Source organism: Schistocerca nitens, chromosome 1 (assembly GCF_023898315.1).
Source record: "Schistocerca nitens isolate TAMUIC-IGC-003100 chromosome 1, iqSchNite1.1, whole genome shotgun sequence".
Lineage (NCBI taxonomy): Eukaryota > Metazoa > Arthropoda > Insecta > Orthoptera > Acrididae > Schistocerca > Schistocerca nitens.
The window spans coordinates 620,180,471-620,197,968 of NC_064614.1; the positions used below are offsets into that span (position 1 = coordinate 620,180,471).

General features: G+C 40.8%; 1 protein-coding gene across 4 annotated transcripts in view; it reads right to left on the reverse strand.

Moving 5' to 3' along the window:
- LOC126257353 (protein UBASH3A homolog) overlaps positions 1-17,498 on the reverse strand; it is a 229,655-nt gene that overhangs the window by 57,969 nt on the left and 154,188 nt on the right. For all 4 annotated transcript variants that reach the window (XM_049955559.1, XM_049955558.1, XM_049955557.1 and 1 more), the window contains one exon: positions 3,512-3,704. In XM_049955559.1, coding sequence (XP_049811516.1) covers positions 3,512-3,704 — 193 coding nt within the window. The remainder of the gene's footprint in view (positions 1-3,511; positions 3,705-17,498) is intronic.

A 17,498-nucleotide genomic window follows, 5' to 3' on the forward strand; every position in this document is an offset into this window, starting at 1 on the left:
CAGGGCCGACACCCGGCATCATGGTGTGGGGAGCGATCTCCTACACTGGCCGTACACCACTGGTGATCGTCGAGGGGACACTGAATAGTGCACGGTACATCCAAACCGTCATCGAACCCATCGTTCTACCATTCCTAGACCGGCAAGGGAACTTGCTGTTCCAACAGGACAATGCCCGTCTGCATGTATCCCGTGCCACCCAACGTGCTCTAGAAGGTGTAAGTCAACTACCCTGGCCAGCAAGATCTCCGGATCTGTCCCCCATTGAGCATGTTTGGGACTGGATGAAGCGTCGTCTCACGCGGTCTGCACGTCCAGCATGAACGCTGGTCCAACTGAGGTGCCAGGTGGAAATGGCATGGCAAGCCGTTCCACAGGACTACATCCAGCATCTCTACGATCGTCTTCATGGGAGAATAGCAGCCTGCATTGCTGCGAAAGGTGGATATACACTGTACTAGTGCCGACATTGTGCATGCTCTGTTGCCTGTGTCTATGTGCCTGTGGTTCTATCAGTGTGATCATGTGATGTATCTGACCCCAGGAATGTGTCAATGAAGTTTCCCCTTCCTGGGACAATGAATTCACGGTGTTCTTATTTCAATTTCCAGGAGTGTAGTATGACAAGGAGGGGACAGATAGTCAGCGGTGGGCTTATAGTAGGAACCACACTGTTATTTGTCTGAAATAATTTAGGGAAACCACAGGAGACGTAAATCAGGATGGCTGGATGAAAATTGGGGCCTCCAGCCCTCCAAATACAAGGCCATTCTGTTTAAAACAGTGCTACCTCATTCAGTTTACCCTAGCATACAACACTGTTTTAGAAATTAGTTACGTGTTAATGGAAAAGTCTAGTACTTCACTATTCACTCATTTCTTACTCCCAGTCACTGCACATACAATACAAACCGTGCACTACACACACTTCCAGCTGACATCAGGACCATTTTGTGCACAGCAAACTACTCACTTGCTAGCCTGCAGAACTGAGTCAGCGTCCCTTTACAACAAGTGAGACATTGAGCTCAGAAAGAAGACATGGGGTTCATGCTATACATTTCTTACTTCTGGGAGTAAGTTTCTCCAGAAAAGTAACAAAAAGAATGAAAAATAATAATAATAAGTGTTATGTAGAATGTTAGATGTTTTATTATTACGTGTGTTACCTTTTTCTACCAAAATCCTACTCTGTACTATCAAAGTAACCTTCCTCATGTAGAATGTTTGGGTTGACATGTACTTTTTAACTGCCTTTTTATATAAGTTTGTTTTACCAATTTTAGCAGTCTCCTTTGGTAATTTCCTGTACAGTTTTATTCCTTGGTAGAAAATACTATTTGAGTTTTATGTTCATTCTTTCTTGGGTAATGTAAGTTCAGTCTGGACCTTATTCCATGATCATGGACAGAGCTGTTTGTATAGTAAAATTATTTTCGATGTGTGCAACTGCCTGGTAAATGTATTCACTGGTGCAGTCAAAATACCCAGTGTTTTGAACAGACTCTTACAATGAGCTCAACTACTGTTTTTGATTATTACTCTTATAGCCCTTTCCTGAGTGTAAAATTGTGTTCATATTTTGTCTATTGTTCTCCCAGAAAAGAACACCACAGCTAAGAACTGAATGTACAAAACTAAATGCATGTTCAGAAAGTAAGCACACTGTATAGAAAATGGGAGAGATAGGAAAACAAACAAACTGATCATAGAACTGACTAGAGTGGAAGATGTATGTTATGAGTGTAATGAAAATGAAATTTGGATGGGCAAGACCTGTCGCCAGAGGAACTAATGGCAAATAGATGAAGGAAATTCTTTGCTGAATTCCAAGAGATAAGAAAAGATCAAAATAGTGCACCGGTGGAAGGTTGGTAGAAGACAATAGAAAAGATGCATATAATAAGACACAGTTAGGAAGTTGGGCAGTAAGTTAGTTTTGTCAGTTATGAGTTTCATGGATTATTATTGCAACATCTCGCTACGGCATGAAATCAGCCAGTTTTAAAATTACAGTACAACATTTCAGTGTAAAACATGGCAAGATACTGACCATTTACACAATCCCTTAATCTTCTTCTTTCTTCCTATGCATACAGTAATATTTATTTAACTGTGTTTAACGTCTCTCCTTCCTTCTCTTAAAACACACACACACACACGCACACACACAATCATACTATTACATAAATTATTCTGCAGAGTCAGAGGGATGTCATGCAGTTACAATTACAGTTTTTGTTTCAGTTAATTTTGTTCCCTCTTAAGTTATTTACATCACTAGGAAGACAGTCAAATTTTTTTATGGCTGAATACTTCACTCCTATCTGTGCCGCACTAGGGCTGGGAAATTGATAATGAGCATTATTTCTCTTTCTACTACTATACTGTTAAATGTTTCTGTCGTTTTCAAATTGTGATTGATTGTTGACCACAAACTTCTCCTGAAGGAATGCTGTTTTCAGAAGGCCCAACTGTTTACAGAGCTGTCTACAAGAGGTTTTCAAGTGGACACAACATATTACTCCTATTACACAGTGACATGCAACAAACACTTTTTTCCTCAGTGATGAATTACCCTGGAAGAAGATGTCATAAGACATTAGTAAATGAAAATGGGAAAAGTCAGTCAACTTTTTGACATTTTCACCTCCAAAATCTGATCTTACTCCTAACAAAAAAGTTGCAGAGCTTAAGTGTTGGAGAGTTCTGCAACGCATGGCCTCTAGTTCAGGATGCTTGTAGCTGAAGATTACAGTGCACAAAGAAATATGGAGGAGGGCTTCATCTAGCAGTAAATGATAGACACATGATGAATAGCATTTTCTATGAGCTATGCTATAAATTTGTGAAATACAGAACATCAGTTTATGTATAAACTGATTTCATCGTAACAGCCAGAAAAGTAACCAGATACAACTTTTTTACATTTTGTTCTGCAGGTATCAAGTGCACTTACTGTTCTATGGGCTGGTTGGAAAACAAACTTCATTGCACAATTACAATGAAAGGAGTGGCAATTACAGTTTAACATCCCATTGACAGCAATTGATCATTAGAGACAAAGCACAAGCTCAGATTGCAGTAAGATGGGAAAGGAAACTGGCCATATCCTTTTAAAGAAACTGCTATAGCATTTGCCTCATTTGATTTGAGGATACCGAGGAAGAGCTCAGTCTGGATGGCGAGAAGGGGAACTGCATCCCTGTCCTCTGGAACTCAACTAAAGTGTCTTAATTGCTACCTCACTGCATACAGTTATTATACTGAAGATGGGTCAGACGAGAAGACGAGAAAAGTGCTGACGAGCAGATGGCAAAAATGCTGGGAAAAAAAAGCGAACTACATATGAAGTAGGAAAGTACTACAGGTTATCTTGGCTGTTGGTTGCAATAGGTACTCACAGGTAAACACAGTAGAATGTGAAGCTAAGCACTGCACTGAAACAGCAAAACATACCAGTAGCCAGAAAACTAACAAAAATAATTATATAAAATGCAGTCTAACATACCACTCCATCCTCAGTATGTTTCTCGTCACCAGAATCACTGGTTCCATCTGATGGTTTGGAGCTGCTAGTAGCATCTGTCACAGACTCAGAGAATATACAAGGAGGATCTGCTGAAGGATCCATGGTTCTCACTGTTTCATCCGGCTCTGTCACAGGGGGAGATGGCAGTGATGTTTCACTAAGACTAACTGTTCTGAAAACAATACAAAAAGTGCAAAACTTGTTTAAACATACATTCCTTTGTTCAGATACATATAAAACTGAAAAATGTTGATGGTTATCAAAAAAATGTAAACACTGTATCACAGTTTTCCCAGCCAGACCATGGGATCATTCTATTGGCTGTTGAGGATGCAAGAACTAGCATCCAACATCCGATGCATTTGATGTTTGTCCATCCTGGAACTGACAGGATGGCTTTTCCCCTAATTCACTTAAAGCTACTTGTCATCAGAGCCAACTTATCTGGCTCAAGGATGCTGTTTTCCAACATCTGCTGAAAATAAACTTGCAAAAAGTTCTGGTAGAAAGCACTACTTTTGAATAGAGTTCTATTAACGGTAGAAGGAAATTACCAATGGGAATACTTTCCATCTACTCCTGAGGCTGCTGGATGAAAGTCCTGAATTTTTAAACCTTTTCAGGAGTGATAGGTTGCTCACAGGATCAGGGAGTCTATTAGGAGGCTTTACCGGATGTAGGATGCAAATTGTATGTCCTCTGGGATGAATGTGATTTTTAAAAATGTTCAACATTTTGGAAGTTGGTAGTTACTGACCTTTAGAGACCAACAAAATTATTTTTCCAGTGTGTAAAGCCCACAAGAATTCAAAATTGTATTCTTGTTCCCAAACATGGAATTATTATTAGTCATTCTCTTGTTTCCCAGGTGAGTGTTGCGGTTTAGTGAGGGTGTACGGGCTCAGTAGGCAGAGGCTTCATATCGTGAAGCCATCAGCTAACTGTGTTTGGATTCAGCAACATCTAACTGAAGTCAATGAAGTGCATTTGTCTACAGTGAACATTTTTTGACTCTGAACTTCTGATCATCAACAAGAAGAAGGTGTTATGACAGACAGTGAAGAAACTTTCCAGTATGAAAATCAAAAAAGAGTCAAGGGCTTCAAAGCCATCATTCACCATCTTTACAGCAACTACTTGTATTTATGAATGGCTATTAAAACTGCAACACCAGGCAGGACAGTAAATAAAGGGATTTTACTTATTGAGTGTACTGTATACAAAAGAGTACATGATTACATGTGAAGGTGATCTTGGAACATAGACGGTGCAAAATTTAGTACACAAAAGTGCCCCCCCTGGCAGTAACATGATTCTCAACAAGTTAGGCACATTATCACACTGAAGTTAGATGACGTCTTTCCCAGCTGCATTGACAATCAGAGTGGATGAAGAGTCTCTCGGCAACACGACACAATGTTTGCAACTGGTTTGAGAACTGTAGAATATGGTGGCCAGGACAACAGTTGAACACACTCTGAATAGGGGTCGATCAGGACAGCACAGGCAACATGCACTGTCGCTTCTATCTTTGAAAGTTACTGTCATGGAGAGCTCAAAAAATAGTAATGCCTGTTGTCTAAATTACAAGCTGTGGGAACCAGAGGTGATAGTATTGTGTATTCAATGGCACCCCTGTAACATCACATCCATAGGATGATGACAAATACAATCTGGTAATGTTTGTTTTCTTCTGAGCCGTCTCAAATAGAGACATATATGGTGAAGCCTTACAGAGAACCAGGACTCATCTGGAAAAACATTATGGTGCCAATGAGTGGGAGAACTACTTGTTGGTGTGACTCTATCTGCTGCCACTATGAGAGGAGCTGCAACGATGACGGAAGGAACATTTAGGACGCTGAGGTCATTAGAGATGTTACACAAGCTCAGAATGTTTCAAAGATGTATAAGGAAATTGGCCACACTCTTTCAAAGGAACACTCCAGACATTTTCCAGGAGCAACTTTGGTAAATCTATTGAAAACCTAAATCTGGATTGCTCGACACATATTTGAAATGTTTTCCACTGTGATGCCAGTTTACACCACTAGGTATATTTACACATGGATGAATATGCAACCTCACTTGGTCTACAACAACAGTCGCCCTATTGACAGTCTGTGGAGCTCCAAAAATCATCGTACTGTTGGTATGGGTATTTTCCTGGCTGCAAACAAGCTCATTTCTTGACACGAGATATGTTATGAAGCTGTACAATCCTGTACAGCCAGTGAACAATATGTCTGTGCTCTTGGGCACGAGTCATGTAGGGCTGTCAAGGTCATGGTGTCTATTATGGCCCTCTTAAAACCATCAATTCCAAATCTGCATGACAGTTGTGGGATCTCGGCCAATGTGGGAAGCAATATCATCAAATGATAAAATGCAGTCTCAATTTGCCAAGGTCCTGCTGCTGCTCAGTTCTGTCACCTGTTTGCAGATGTTTCTCCTTCTTACACAAGGTATAACAGATATTACCGCACACAGCCAATGTTCGAATGTGATTTCTAAATGAGAAACCTACTGCATAATATTTCCTTAAATACAGAATATAGATAGTGTTAGTCCTAGATACTTTATGCCATTGCTCTGAGATGCTAATCATTTGTATCTCCAAGCACATAATGCACTTCATGCCAATTCAACACTTGTTCCATGCCACCTTCAGGGTTTACTAGTTTTAAGGGCAAGAATTGTGTATGTCATGCTGCTTATTTTCTACAGCCAAACATAGTGGTAGCACTGTGATAGCATAGGCAACTGGTGTCACTGTTATGCTGGTATCATTGTTACATTGCAAGGGTGTATTATATCCATGGATTAGCAGATATTTTAGATCATTAAGTGCATCCGGTAAAGCAAATAATGCTTCTTGTATGTACCCTGTAATCCACGATGATAGCGACCAGTTTACACCACTAGGTATATTTACACATGGATGAACATTCAAAGGAAACTTAGTGCCTCCCATAGCCTACTTATTATCTGCAATGAACATTTAATGTGCAACTCTGGTTTGCCACACTGTGTGTAATTCACTCCAGATTATCTCCCTTACCTTTCAGAGAACCACCGTGTAGTACCACAAATGGTGCAAAATCCGTCTGGAAGCAGGTCATCATTTGTGTGCAAGCAGTTACTACCTCATGGATGTTTTTATTATTCTGATAACCCTCTGTAATGCTTCACATAAAAATTTGAAGTAGAAACTTCTTATCTACACAGCACTTTTTTTGTTCATTAAAAACGTGAAGTACTTCAACAGACACTTTGAAGGTCCTTTTCAAATATGTTATAGTGTAAGGCAGGTAGGATTTACGTTGCATTGATAATATGATCATTATAGATGGGACACATACTTGGATTTTAAAAGGAACTATCCCATCATTCACTATAGAGAAACCATGGAAAACCTAAATCTGGATGGTCTTCTGGATTCCACTTCCTTAATCACTGTGTCATCTTGCTCCATCTCAAATATTTTGTCACAAGATAAGTTTCAGTTATAGAGTTTGTTCGCAGCCAGGCCTATCCTCTAAAGTTCTTCTCCCTACTATCGTCTTTACGCTCACAACAGTGTCTTTCATCTGATCAGATACTTTAAAAGAAAAATTGTGGTTCCCTTAACACGCTATCTGCTAATCAACAACTTACATCAGACTCATTATATTCTATCTTTTGTGAACCCAGTTTGATCAAAATTTATGCTACTCATCTTAACAAATGGGCAGTAACAAACTAACAATCAGTATTCAAATTCTAAAAGTATCACTAAATAAAGGCCAATGGCAGCCAACTAGATAAATATGAGTGCTAAACTCAACAGCAATAAACAGGGCATAAACAAACGAAATTAAAGAAGATAGAGTGGAGGGAGCTTGGGGGGGGGGGGGGGGGATGTTTAGTTTGTGGGGTGCTCAACTGCACGGTCATCAGCACCCATACAAAGTCTCAATTTTTACACAGTCCAATATTTTTCCACAATCCATTCTAGCCACTGTCATGAATGGTGGTGGTGGTGGTGGCGGTGATGACAAGATAAACATCCAGTCCCCGGGCAGAGAAATCCCCAACCCAGCCTGGAATCGAACCTGGGGGGAGGGGGGGTCAAAGGCAAACAGACAGACAGGTGGAAAGAAAGGAAAAAGAAAACCCCAATAATGGAGTAAAAAGTGAAGACAGAAAAATGGAGTGAAAAAACATAATGCTGCATCGTTCACAAAGTTTTGTTTTATCCATTACCCTTTTCAATGGTTAACCATCATTATCAGGTGGAAAATGCTGGTGATTTTGTGCAGCAGCATGTGAGGTGGCCATGACGTTACGTCGTTACTTTCACTGTGGATAACTGAGCAAATTAACCACAGAACACAAATAAGTAAAATTAGCACTATTTTCCACTAACAACAATTATGTGGAAGATGCCTTCCACCTGATGATGACTGTTAACTGCTGAAATGTACTGTGGATAAAAACAAAACCTGGCGACTGATGCTTTTCACTCTGACAGTCACAGCCTTCAAAACATAATCCATAATGCATGTAAAGCATAGACAAAAAATTGGGATAAATTAATTGGGAAGACAGATTATGAAAGAATGGCTGAGAGAATGAAAACGTATATAGGAAGTGGGAGAAAGGATGGCTGTTGAAATATGCTCACTATTTTTATGTACTTGAATTTAGCATATTTCGTGACAGTACTCACTTTTCCGTGGATGTTTATAAGATGATATTTGACTTTTTTGTGCTGGCTTCAGCCGTCTAGTGAGTATGATTCCATAATGCTGTTTTGTCCGCTGCAGAAATGTCCTGGTTCAATGCACTTGCCTCATTTTTGGTGCTTCAAATACCATTTTTCCGAATGTGCTTCCTTCTTGATGTTTATATAAAAAAGTAGTTGAATAACTCATTTTTGCTGGTCACTTGCAAATTATTATAACGGGGACCTGTACATTGTTCCACCGTCACACACCGAGTGTTCACTGCCGACAGACTATAGTCAGAGACGACTCCAGCATCAAAGACATTTCACACAACACACAAGCTGGCACTTGTAACCAGTCTCTTTGATATTATTCGTCGCATCTACTAATATTAATCAATATGCTGTCACTCTTGAACATATAAGCTAATTAGCATAAAATAAGTAAAATTACAATTCACAAAAAATATTCTGACAGAAATATAAGAAAACATTTACAACCTCCCTCATTAGATTTGGTATCAACAAATCCAGTAGAAAATAACACATCTCCCAGATGCATTACACTGTGGAAGATGAAATTTGGAAATTTGTGGTAAGTTGCTATGGAACAGACATGTGTACATTAAGACAAAGTGCATGCCATGAGCTCAGTATTTATTGATAGAAAAAGATATCATTTTCAGAGTTCAGAAAATCTGCTGATGGGAGATGAGACCCTGAACTACTTCCAGCATAGAAGATCCCTCCTTAGATATAAGCAGTATTTAATGATATGCTCATCCTCCGATTGCCAACATTTTCAAACTCAAAATGACAGAAAATTCCTCTACCCTGTCCCATAATGAGGTTTCAATGTGACATTCAGACCCACAACCATGTGTTCAGTCACCCTACTCTGATATAATCCTCACATGGAGGCTCACATGGAAGAATAATTTCAACAGGCACATTTACACCTGCCAAAGAAACATGAATAGAAGAATTCTGCATGTGCTTCCTGAGATTTACTCACCAACAGCATTTCTGAACATGTTTACTTTCAGTCTTATGTAAGTTGACTCTGTTTTGGGGGTAAGACAATGTGACATGAAACTAGCGAAATTATATTTTTACTTTACTATTTATGTCTAATCTTTTAACACTTCTACCACTATCCCAGCATTCCTCTTTAATAAAATTAATTTTCTTGTAATGGAGAGCCCATGACTGAACTTTTACTGTGGTATTTTATGCAGGCTCTACTATACAGCAGAAACAAAAGTTTCACATGAGTCCCAAGCACCATTATACAATGTCTTTCCAAATTTACATCCAACCACATTTTGAAAATAGTAGTCAGTTACAACAGCAGAAAGTTCTCAGCCCAATTTATTTGAAAATTCTCAAGGAAAGATGGCTTGCTGTGTCAACCACCTGGAATTTCTTGAAGATGACTTACTTATTAGTACGGCCCTCATGTGAGGGAGTGTATGAGAATCAAACACCCCCAGACAATTCAGATAGATACATTTTATAGAGTTTTTCCTTTACATGGACAATTATTTACATTATTTAAATAGGCAAGATTTGTTACGGCCTGCTTTCTTCAGAAATATTTGCATATCTTACATGAAAGTAAAGTACATGAGAATACAAATCATAGTTTATTTTATTCCTCTTTTCATTTACATTTTCTGTTAACAATTTCCTCCTTTTCATTTTCACTTCACACTCTATCACTGAGTATATTTTGTTGCTGCTGAATCATCTAACCAATCCTTGGCATGTCATGTTTAATTATATGTTCTAATGTTTACAATGATTACAGTTGCAACCTGCTGACACCAAAATGTAGAGAAAGAAATGAGTGCTTTTTATTTTCACTCCACTCACTGTCAGTGAACACATTTAGTCATATCTCTGTCACTGCTGGATCATGTAATCGATCTCTGGAATGTCATGTTCAAGTAACTATTCTAATGTTTACAGTCATCAAGGTTGTGACCTGCTGGCACCAAAATGCAGGGAAGGAAATGAAGAGGCACCATCATTCCACTGCATGTGCTGCTTCTGTTTAGTCACGTAGAATGTGTATTCCCATGCTGAGTTGGTTCAATGAAGAGTTCAGGTAAGAGAAGTATATATTTCAGTCAGTTCTTCAGTGTAACACTCTCTACCTCAAATAATATTTTACTTGTCCTACTCTTTCCTTCACAGTTCTTTTGGCTTAATCTATAAATGTGAACTTAATTGCACACACCAATCTCATCCCACTTTACTCACTAAAGAACACTTATTAGCTCCTGCATACTCATTGTCTGCCATTATTTTACAATTCATGGAAGAGTCTTTTCCAGCCCCACAACATAAACTAAACACATACATGCAACGCTGTTTTGCCTAGCATCATCACATGTAATTAGTGCTCAGAACTAAACTCTTTGTTATCTACTAAGAACATTATTTACACTCTTCTTCCACCCCATGTCATCTTCCTTATTGCCTTCTACTGCTCTTTGACAGCTTTCCATCTTTACATTCTTTCTGATTTTGTACCATCTTTAGTGACCACTATTTACTGCATCGAAAGAAAGAAAGAAAGGAAAATTAGGGTTTCGTGTCTAGTCAACAGAAATGTCAATAAAGATGGAGCACCAGTTCAGATTGGGAAACTATGGAGAAGGATATTGGTGGTGTCCATTTTGAAGAAATCATCTTGGCACATACGTAATATATTTAAAGAAACCACAAAAAGCCTAAAATTGGATGGCTATAACAGGACTTGAGTTGCCATCTTACCAAATGTAAATGCAGTGTTTTACTACTGCACCACCTCATACTGTTTACTGTGTCAGAGTTTATTAATTCATGACTGGGAATGGGATTAGTGGCCATATTTACTTCATGGTTTGCTGCTTTTTGTTTTTCTACTTCACCACTCCTCTTCCTGTTGAGATTCCCTTCAAGATTCTCTTTCTTGGAATTCATTCTGAGCACATCTTTGTGGAGAGTTAACAAAAACTTCTTTCTGTTGGTGGTTGCTTTAAATATCACTCACTGAATTTTCAGCTTCCATAAATTTCTCACACACATCATTACTCTTCTGTCTGCTACACGAATTCAATAATGACATACATATTTCCAGGTGCTTTTACTATGACTCATCTTGTTCCAAATGTGTTCGCTTGTTAACACTGATAACTATCTACTCTGTTGTGTATCTGTATATTATGGCCTTCTATATACAGGGTGTTTATAAATGAATATCGGAGTTGTAACACTTTGTAATATTTATTATTTTAAACTTACAGTTATAAATGATATGTCAAATGAAAGAACAACTCAAACAGTTTCACCAAGAGCCTTATAAATGTTCAATGTGAGCACCATTTGTCACATGGCACACATCAAGTCTATAGCTGAGTTCTTTCCAAACGTTGTTAAGTGTGTCTTCAGTGATTGTAGCAACAGCTGCTTCAATCCAGTTTCTTAATTGAAGGTGGTCTGCTGGTAGCGGAGGCATGTACACACGATCCTTTATGAAGCCCCAAAGGAAAGAATCACATGGCATTAGGTCGGGTGAACGTGGAGGCCATGCAAAGCAAGCCCCGTCATTGGGCCCCTTGCGGCCTATCCAGTGTTCGGCTATAGACTTGATGTGTGCCATGTGACGAATGGTGCTCACATTGAACATTTATAAGGTTCTTGGTAAAATTCTTTGAGTTGCTCTTTTATTTGGCGTATCATTTATAACTGTAAGTTTAATATAATAAATATTATAAAATGTTAAAGCCCTGATAGTCATTTATAAAGACCCTGTATTATGGCCTTTAGCTTCATTTTGCAAGTAAACAGGTAAGATGAACCTCCATTAAAGATTGTAGAGTAAGTTGCATTTGTGATCTTTGACTTGGGCTGCCGATGTGTCAAGCTGCACACACTCCACCCCCCGCCCTGCCACAGAGCATGACTGGATAGTTGAGAAAGGTTTTTATTCCATTGGTGGAGTGGTGTCAGTGGAGTCAGAGAGCTCTGATGTGGTCGGTGACCTCCATGATGTAGGCAGCCACAGGCCAAGTAGTGGGCTGATGTCAGAAAGAGGCTGCCAGGAGGACATCAAGTGACGTGTACCTACAGGTGCCAGCTGTTGTCCAAGGCATGACGCAAGATGGTGGCAGCACCTGATAGACAGCAGAAAGTGGCCAGAGCTGATGGACTCTTCATGCAGCTCAGTAGGAAGTACACTGGGGAAGGGGGATCAGACTATGATGTATGGCATGGCTGATGATGATGGTGTGTGACCGTGCCAGGCAGTGGACTGCAACTGTATATATCGGCCCAGGGTGATGAACAGAATAGTGTGTTATCCTGGGTGGTGGTAATTGGGCAGCTAGTTGGCCCACACTTGAACCTATGGCCCATCAGGAAGGTGACCAGCAGCAGATGATAATCACCCAGCTGGTGGCCCGACAATGCATAGGTGCCAACAGTGTGCAGATTCATTCCCAGGCAGCTCACCTCACACATCCATTAATCATTTGAGGAAGAAAGGCGTTCCATTAATTTGGTACAGAGTAATCAACCGCTTTTGCACCTAACATGATTACACTCTTGCAGACACACCAAAATTATTCACAAATTGAAGAGGTGCTATCCATTATGTATGGTGTCAAAAAATTCCATGTTTTCCTATATGGAAATATGTTTCAGTTACTTACAGACCACAAACCCCTCATTTCTTGGTTCATGTTCACTCCTTTCAGACAAACAAGCACAGTGTTTGCAACATTGGGATCTCTTCGTGAACAATTACCATTATCAAATTCATTTTCAGCCCACTTCTCTGCATGCTAACACTAATGCATCATCATATCTCCTCATCAGCACCGACATTGAGGTTGGTGGCCTGGAAGCAGCGTGTTTTACCCTAGATGGAATGATGCATGACCGCTTGCAAGACTTCCCAATGAATGCTCGTCAAGTAGCAGTGACTACTAGCCAGGACCACCTCCTGTACAGAGCCATGTCAACTGTGCAAAATGGTTGGCTGGCCAGGGTTCCTCCTAAAATGATCAGACCCAGCATTGGGCAATTATTTTACTACAAAATATAGGCTGAATGTTGTTCAGGGAGTAGTATTATTGTCTACAGAAGATGCTGAATGTTGTACTGTTGTTCCGGCTCTGCTGCATCCTTCAGTTGATACACACATCCCACTGTGGGATGCCAAAGATGAAAGCTTTAGCTAGGCTCCATGTTTGCTGGGCATAGATAGATAGATAGCACAATCAAACACAAAGTGTGTACATGTCAGTCTTGGACTCACAACCACGCCTCCCCAGCAAAAAGTTTTTCCACATGACCCCAGTGTGAGCACCCTTACGAGAGTATGCACATTGACCCTGCCAACTTTTTTTCAGAGTGCAATGTAAGTTGCTAGTGGTAGATGCACTAATTTTCCATATGTGACACACATCTCTTCTACAGATGCACATGCTGAATCTGAAGGCTCACTTCCATTTTCACCTTAGAGGGAGCCCTCCACGCATTAGCATACTAGGATGGTGTTTGTTTCAGTGGAATTTTAGGCATTCCGCTAAGGGAATATGGATGAAGCCCAGCTGTGGTACTGTTTGGGCACAGGCTGTGCATGCTCCTGGATTTGCTGCATTCTGCCCCACAGACCCTGAGCCTTAGTTACACACCCCACTACCGGCATTGTGCCACCGTGTGGGCTTGCACCTTCAGCTAGAGGCTGGGTTGGGTACCAGGCACCATTCTCAGTCACAAGAGATGCCAACTGTTCCTCGCTGCAGCCAGGTAGGAGCATCTGTTCCACCACAGAAACCAGATACAGCCGCAACGTGGACAGGAGCTTGCTCCATTATTCAAGCTAGCACAAGAGGCTTCCAATCCCACTCCTCTCATTGACCATATGATCACGCCATGCCCACAGATTGCTGGTGCTCCTCGGTTCACAACCGGGGCACAGTGCTAGTGCTGTTACATAACCTGCACCCACATCGCCATTACCAGCAGCTCATGGCCAAACTGGCATGAAACTGGAAACCCAGGGAGGTTGAGTCACTTCCTCCAACACTGCATTTGCCGACAGTCTTTGATGTCTCAGCAGTAATCGCAGCCTCCAGTGGACCAGGCAGCAAATGAACAAGACACCATGGGGATGGAAACACCACAAATTGAGATGCTGTTGGGAGTCACTGGAAGGGTTCTTCACACAATATCCCCCCCTCCGTTTCCTTGAGGACAAAGCACAGGTTTTGTCATTTCTGACCCTATGCACCTATTAAAGGGGGGAGGGACTTTAACACCACTGGAGTCGGACACTGATATTGAGATGGCTGCACCAGCACTGACCCTTAAAAGCTGTATGGTTTCACAGCCCCAATGTGGGCTGCATGGATACTGCAGGAACCGGCAGTCCCTCTGGTGGCGTAGGCAATGAGGAAAGAAAGTGTGTCCCTTGACCAGTTGTGTTTGCATATCTAAAACTTTCTGGTCATTGACATTACTATTCACACATAGTAACCATCTCATGGGACTTATACGTGGGTAGTGTATTAAAATAACACTTTATATTTGTACAAAATACACCCCATTTGTCCCTTATTCCCCTCACCATAACTACCTCTCCTACCTGCATGGCTACCCTGATGGCAGTGGTGAGATCTTCCAGGTTCTCAGGATGTACTCTTCTAGACATGTTGCGTGAAAGCCCCCTTAGAAAAGTATCCAATGCTCTATGCTATATTTCCTGGAGAATATGCCTCTTAGCCATTCCATTTTCCATCTACTGATAGGTCTTAATATTTACTTTCCTTATCCTATTCAAAAAACCTTCTAGTGTTTCATTCTGCTTTTGAGACACGTCAGTGAGTTGACCAGAAATGAATTTCATTTTTAATCTGTTTCTCTAAACACTACAAAGGCCCTTCCTTCAGCTGCTGAAAAGTACACATATTCCTCAAACCCTCATAATACATCACGTAAGTCATTGTTTACTCATCAAGCACAATTTGGCCCTCTGCAATAGTCGTTCATCCATCCAGAAAACCAGCCCTTCAGCTGCTTCGAATTCACCTATGAATGTCAACACAGCCTCAGTTGGCATGTCAAAAAAGGGTAATAAGACTCACAGTAGTTAGTTAATTTCTTCTACACCTGCATGTTTCTTAACTTTAGAACTCCTATTTGATCCACAAAAGCTTGAGAAACCTCTTGCCAGGAAACAATCAGTGTGTCTCACTGTGATATTGCAGAACCTGTACCCACCAAAATCAAAATAAAACACAAAACAGATAACAAAAACAAACAACCAGACAGACTATAGCACAGGCACTCAAACACAGGAACACACCGTTCTTAGTCTTTGCATCTAATTTTTTACCATTTTGATTCTGAATACCACTCACCATAATGACCATAGCACCCACATGTACTACACTTAATAGGTGTTAACTGTGCACATGACATGATGTGGCCCAACAGATTACACTGCTGCATCTTACAGGTTGCATGCCAGTATGATCTTCCTAGTATCCCCCCATCCCCTCTTAATTGAAAAAGATCCAACTGGTTCCTCAACCCTCACTGATTGCATCTTGCCAAGTTCCCAATCAACCCTTTGCACATGAACAGGAGAAGGTAAAAAAATAAGAAGTCCACTCGTCATACCGCATTGTTGAAGCTGCAAGCTGGAGCTGACAATTATGTCCATGGTCCAGCTGTTGGCAGCTGCACTAGTGTGGTAATGGTGATGATAGTGGTGGGACGAGCATGGATGATAAACCATCATGGAAACATTTCTTATTAAGAAAGTCTCTTATTCCAACCAATTACAATGGTGGAGTCAAAGCTAGAGAGGTAGTCGGTGGCGTCCGTGATGTAGACAGCTGCAGGTACTGTAGTGTATCAGTGTCAGCATGAGGCTGCCAGGAGAAAGCTGCATAGTGTGTCCCCATAGGCAGTGACAGCTGTCAGAAGGGTGCTGCTCTTAGCACATCAGGAGAGGCACTGACGTAAACTGGTGGCAGCATGTAATGGACAGCAGAAAGCAGCTACAGCTGGTGACCTCTTTATGCAGCACGAAGAACACTGGACAGGCAGGATCAAACTGCATCACCCAGCATGTCTGATGTCAATGGTGTGTATCTACAGTGGACAGCAACTTTGTATAACAGCCCTGTGAGATGAACAGTGTCAGTATGCCCGTTTGGGCAGTGGAGGCTAGACAGCTAGAGAGCTCAGATGATCCACTAGGAAAGTGGCCATTAGTAGATGGTAGTCACCCAGTGAGTGGCCTGATGATGTGAATGTACTGAGTTGACAGCATTAAGATTCAGCTCAGGCATCACCCTGCAGCTATTTACAGCGAAGTCTTAAGATTGTGGATGGCTAGTTAGTCTCGGACTGCCAACGGACTACTTCTCTTGACTAACAGCTGGTTTTAACTGCATAACTGAACACAGTATGCACAACTGTGACTGAGAGTCTAAATCGGGTGGTATTTATACGAGCTGGTCCCATTATCGTAAGCAAACAATAATAAAAAAGTCCTAGTTTCTACAAACTGTCATCTCCTACTGTAACTGTCTCCATCTTCAGTGGAGAACTGCCACCTACACCCAACCATTCTGTCATCCCATTATAGATCTCAGAGGAACTGTTGAAGATGAAGGTGGATAACTGCGAGACAACCAGGCAGATCTGTGGTTCTGCAGCAGGAACATCCTATGCAGCAGTAGGATTAAGTGTCAAGTTTAAAGTTACTTTTGGCCTGCATGGTTGTTTCCCTATCCTTTCTTCTTCCTTTTTATTTTATTTTGTTTATGCTATATACTTGTGTTGGTTGTACATAACACAGTATTGAGAAACAAGCTCAAAGTGTGATTCAGTGTCACACAGACCAAGTAGCAAAGCTGCAGACAACAGAGTTAGAATGACTATAGGAGAAAACAAGGGAATCATCACATCATAGTGCATCTATCCCTGTTACTTTGTTGTTCACTCTATTTTATGGGAAACCAGGGGAAAATATCTTCATGTTTTTTAATAATTTGGATACAGCTGCTAGGTTCGGAAACCAGAGAAATGAGCAATTACTGAGTGAAGCAGGACATGCTACAGCATTTGTGTTAAGAGAAGCATAGTGATTTGAGGATTTCAGAGAAGGGTTGCTAGAGAGATATACACTAAGGTGCCCAAGAAACTTGTACACCTGCCTAATATCGTGCAGGGCCCCCACGAGCATGCAGA